The 5,395-nt window shown below is 43.6% G+C and overlaps 1 protein-coding gene across 1 annotated transcript; it reads right to left on the bottom strand.

The window, feature by feature from the left end:
- Positions 1–2,179: 2,179 nt before the first annotated feature.
- LOC140915721 (olfactory receptor 52E4-like) lies at positions 2,180–3,127 on the bottom strand. Its single transcript, XM_073355930.1, has one exon. It carries the CDS (start codon positions 3,125–3,127, stop codon positions 2,180–2,182), a length of 948 nt encoding a protein of 315 aa, XP_073212031.1.
- Positions 3,128–5,395: the final 2,268 nt, after the last annotated feature.

The following is a 5,395-nucleotide window of genomic DNA, read 5'->3' as shown; positions in this document are numbered from 1 at the left end:
TTGTATTCCTATCACCTCCAGAGAAAGGGAAGTGCCTAGAAAATGTAAAAGGAAACTTAGTTTGATAGCATCCTGTCTGGCAAGAACTCACTTATCAATAGCTGGGATGTGAAATCCTCACTTCTGTATTGTTTTGTCATTATAGTTCCCACTTTGCTGTTGTTTGTCTGTATAATCTCTGTCTGGTTCTGTGATTGTTCCTGTCTGCTGTATAATTAATTTTGCTGGGTGTAAACTAATTGAGGTGGTGGGATATAATTGGTTACATAATCATGTTACAATATGTTAAGATTGGTTAGTTAAATTTCAGGAAAATGATTGGTTAAGGTATAGCTAAGCAGAACTCAAGTTTTACTATATAATCTGTAGTCAATGAGGAAGTGACTGGGGTGTGGGGGGGTGGGTGTGTGAGATGGGAACAGGGAATGGGGGTAAGAAAATTGGAATCATGTTTTGCTAAAGGGGGAAATGGGAACAGGGAATGGGAGTAAGGAAGTTGGAATCATGTTTGGCTAAGGGCAGGAATGGGAACAGGGACATAGGTGTAAGGCTCTGTGGTGTCAGAGCTGGGAAGGAGGATACTAAGGAAGGAAACTGGAATCATGCTTGCTGGAAGTTCACCCCAATAAACATTGAATTGTTTGCACCTTTGGACTTCGGGTATTGTTGCTCTCTGTTCATGTGAGAAGGACCAGGGAAGTAAGTGGGTGAAGGAATAAGCCCCCTAACAGACAGCTGCTGTTACAACTGTTTTCCTCAACTCAGGAATAAGATCTGTTAACCCCACTCTTGCATTTTTTTTATCTTGCTTCTTTTCTTTTTAAAGGTAACAAGTGATATGAACAGATTAATTGGAGTCTGTCATGCCTCAGTGATTTTAGAATGGTTATGATAATGAATTGATAATAAAATGTAGATGTGATCAAAAGAAAATATTAAGTGTGATTGTGGTTGTATGTTTGGATGGGTAATAAAACCCATCCAAACATACAACCACAATCACACTTGGGTTGAGGTGCCAGCCTTAGAATCGTAATAAATGACACTGCATCTGGAGGAAGAAAAACAACTACCTTCCGAGAGGACCATTTGGCCGAAGAATGCGCTGGGCGATATAACCCGATAACCCTGAGGGTACACCGGAATCCAGCCCCATCTGCCCCAAGAACAGGGGGACCAAAGAAACAAAGATCAAAATAACAACAAACTATCATTCCTGTGCCATCTACGTGATTGTGTATCACTTCAAATCTGAGAACAGCATGACGAGGCAAACCAATAGACTTGTATGAGGATGGAACCCTGTAAAGACAGACCCAAAAGACTGAGGAATTTGGATCTGGTTTTGCAAACAACTTCCAGTATCATCGGATGCGCATGTGACAAGGCCTGACTCCATCCTCGTCTCCAGGCCACCTGGCCAATGACTTGGCACGAGCACTGCTAGGCTGGTAACTATAACAACAACCTGGCAGAACTTGTCTGTGTGTGAATGAATGTGTGAGTGAATAGAATGTTATAGCTATAACTGATTGCTTACTCTGATTCTTTCTGTATTCAGAATAAAAGTGGCATATTGCCTTATCCCCTGAAAAAGATCCTGCTGGTTTTCATTTTCAAAGTATCACATGAGTGGGTCTAATATTTACTTTTTATATGTATTTATATATATATATGAATTAGATAAAGTGCTCCTGTCAGCTCTTTGCTAAGTTATCTGCCAAAAAAATTAGAGTTCCGAGAGCCTAAGTAGCCCCTTGAATTGAGGTTAAAGATGTCACCCCTACCAAAATCTGAAATGGCGTGCTTGCAGCTGGTGGGGAGGGACATGGAGATCATCCAGAGAGTGACAGGGGAACAGGAGGAGCAAGTGACAGCAGCATGGCCTTTGGGGGGCGGGGAAGAGGCAGAGCAGGAGTAGGGCCTTGGTGGAAGATGTGGGGCAAGGAGTGGGGCCTTGGTGGTCAAGTTAAAAGCAATTTGAATGGTGTCAGCTCAGTGAGTTGTACACAGACCAGTTCCCCAGTTTGTCATGCTAAGCCAACACAGTATGGTCAAGAAAGGGTTTAATGCCTCTCAGACTGTCCTGTATGTGATCCAGGGAAGAGTGCCCAACACCATGTTACAAGCCAGCTCAGTGCAGAGCTCGGTCTGAGAGCCAGAGCACTAGGAGAAAAATTTAGGTCCCTTTATGCGTAAAGAGCCGGAGCACCCTGTCCCGGATCTGTTTCGTCCTCACACCAAAAATGATGGGATTTAGCATGGGGGGTACCAGCAGGCACACATTACCAAAGAGAATGTGGAAATGCAGGGCCACATTGTGGCCAAACCGATATGTGAGGATAGTGAAGAGACCTGGGATGTAAAAGGCTAAAATGGCAATGAGGTGGGAGCCACAGGTCAAAAAAGTCTTCAGCCGGGCGTCCTTTGTGGGGAGGCTGAAGATGGCCCTGAGGATCTGGGTATAGGACACAGCTATAAAAACCATATCTAGACAAATGGTTGAGCTTGCCACAATGAGGCCGTAGTAATTATTGATACGGGTGTCAGCACAGGCCAGATTCACCATGGCTATGTGCTCGCAGCATGTGTGGGGGATGATGTTGGTTCTGCAATATGGCAACTGCCTTGCAAGCAAGGGACAGGGCAGTGCAAGCGTGCTGCCACGCAAAACCACAGCCAGGCCAATCTTGGCCACAGTTGGGTTTCTCAGGGTGGTGGAGTGTCTCAGTGGATCGCAGATGGCCACGTAGCGATCAAAAGCCATAGCTATGAAGATCCCAGACTCTATTGCAAAGAAGCAATGAATGAAGAACATCTGGGTGAGACAGGAATTGAAATCGATCTCCCTGGAATTGAACCAGAAGATGCTCATCATTTTGGGAACTGTGCTTGTGCACAGGACCAGGTCGGTGACGGCCAGCATGCAGAGGAAATAGTACATGGGCCCATGGAGGCTTGGCTCTGTCTTCACGATGAACAGGATGGTGAAGTTCCCCAAGATGGCTATGATGTACATGGTGCAGAAGGGGATGGAGAGCCAGATATGGGTGGCCTCCAGGCCAGGAACGCCCAGCAGGATGAAGGTGGAGGGGTTGGTGAAGTCGGTTGTGTTGGAATCTGACATGGAGTAGGGGGAGAAAGTGTCCAACTCTGAGGCAGAACAGTGTCTCCTGCGTGTACCGTATATTCCCCTGTCTTCCTGTAGGTGCCCAGGGTCTAGGGTGAAGGTCACAGGACAAATGCCTGGATGGAGAGACAATGTTAATATGAGACACAACATGCACAGCTGGAGGATGTTCTCATGGGTGAAATAGTTTGCCCAGTCTTCACAAACAGAGAAATGCCATTTTCATTATTGAGATAAATGAATTATGAAAAACTTTAACCCTACAAATGCCAATTCCATTTTTATGGTGCTCCATGCATCAATCTTCCTACACGTTGTGTTGAGGGAAACCTGAAAAGGCACCAGCAGGAAATACAGGTGTGAAAATGCTATGAAAGCCAGGCTACAGGGTCCATGCTGTAGGGACTTGCCCGTGCACCCAGTTGCTCAAAACCTGAGAGTGGAAAAAACCCAAACCTTTGCCAAGACAGGTGCCAGGGGCAAATATCCCAAATAGAACATACCCCAGGGAAAATACCTGGGCCTCATGTTAGCAGCACCATGAAAACACCTGCTCATTCACAGTAGTAGTCAAAACAAAGATAATGTTCGGATGCCCAAGGAATGGGGCAGAGAATAACCTGCTCTGGATAAGCACTCCATTGTGGTCACACAAGGACATAGCAGATAGAAAGGGGAGTTCCGAGACAGGCTCTGTGAATGTGGGAGGCTGCCCTATGTGGACAGACTGAAAAGTCTGGGACTGTTTAGTTTAGAAAAGAAACAAGGAAAGGGACATTTGATAGAGGAGAATAAAATTAAGAATGGAACTGATTACATTCAAATGGACAAACAGAGAAGAGTTCCCAACCAGTAACATCTAAAGACGTTTAGTTCTTCAAAAGGACAATTTCTCCAAAGCTGAGGCAAATTACCAACAAAGACCAAAAAATGGGAATGAAAACTTTGGACAAAAAACGGGTTCAAAGGCAAAATACAGACAGCAATTAAGGGGCTGAAAGCAACATGTAGCAAAGAGAAAGGAAACTTGTTAGTGTTGAAGAAACAGTAGATGTGTTCAAGAAATTTTTTTTTTTCTGAAGCAGTATCAAGTGCTTCTATCACCTGAAGTGATGAAATACTTTCCAGTGCATTAGCAGTCAAGGAGGATTTTAAACAGCATCTACAGTAGTATATTAGAATTACGAACACAGGTTACAATCCTCCCAGATCAACCACACACCTCATTCAGAACCAGAAGTATGCAGTCAGGCAGCAGCAGAGACAAAGAAAAATGGCTAGTAGAGGACAGTTCAGTGTTAAATGTAAACTATAACAAAATAAAAGGGAAAGTTTATTGCAAATCTTTGAGAAGGTGAGGAAAAAATGGAAAAAATCCTGGTATGGGATTAGTTAAAAAAAAAGTTGAGGAATATAAGTAATGACAGTCCACACCATGGTTTATGGAAAACAGGTTTTGTCAAATAAACCCAATTCCATCCTTTAATGAGAGTACATGTTTGGTTGATCAAGGAATGATGCAGATGCAAAAGACTTTGATTTCTCTGACTCATTTGATTTAGTAGGGGAAACATTCAGATAAAAAATGAACACAATGCAATAGCTTAGAGTACACGTTAAATGGATTAAAAACTGGATAACCGACAGATCTCAGAAAGCAGTTATAAGTCAGTGATTGTCAACAAATGGGGGTGTTTCTAGTGGTATTCTGCAGGGATCAGTTTTCGGCCCGATACTATTCAATATTTTCATCAATGATTTGGAAGCAAAAAGAAAATCAGTGCAGATAAAATTTGTGGACGATACAAAGACTGCCAGATTGGTTACAATGAGGAGAACACGGCAGGCATATTTATTGCTGTGGAGGATTTGGTGAGCTTGGCCCATGCATACACAATGTTTTAATACAGTTAAATGCAAAATTATCCTCTCGGAACTGGGAATTCAAGCCTGACCCACAGACTAGGGCACTATAGTATTACATGCAGGGACCCTGAAAAGGATTTAGGGGTGACTGTGGAGAACCAACTCCCCATGAGCTCCCAGTGTGATGCTGTGGTGGAAAGGGTTGATGAGATCCTCTGATGCATAAACAAGGGAGCGGTGAGTTGGAGCAGCGGAAGGATTTTACCTCTCCATGTGGCATTGGTGAAACTGACTGTATGCAGTCCTGGGTTCCACTTTTCCAAAAGGATCTTAAAAAATGGGAGAGGGTACATTAAAAAACAACAACAAAAATGATTGGCAGCTGGAGAAAATGCCTCT

The sequence above is a fragment of the Lepidochelys kempii genome, chromosome 1 (assembly GCF_965140285.1).
Source record: "Lepidochelys kempii isolate rLepKem1 chromosome 1, rLepKem1.hap1, whole genome shotgun sequence".
NCBI classification, from domain to species: Eukaryota; Metazoa; Chordata; order Testudines; family Cheloniidae; genus Lepidochelys; species Lepidochelys kempii.
Note: the sequence above shows the minus strand (reverse complement) of the source record. Positions and strands in the feature narration are given on the sequence as shown.

Excerpts from the sequence above, each read along its gene's own strand:
- LOC140915721 (XM_073355930.1), bottom strand. The coding sequence starts at position 3,127 with ATGTCAGATTCCAACACAACCGACTTCACCAACCCCTCCACCTTCATC.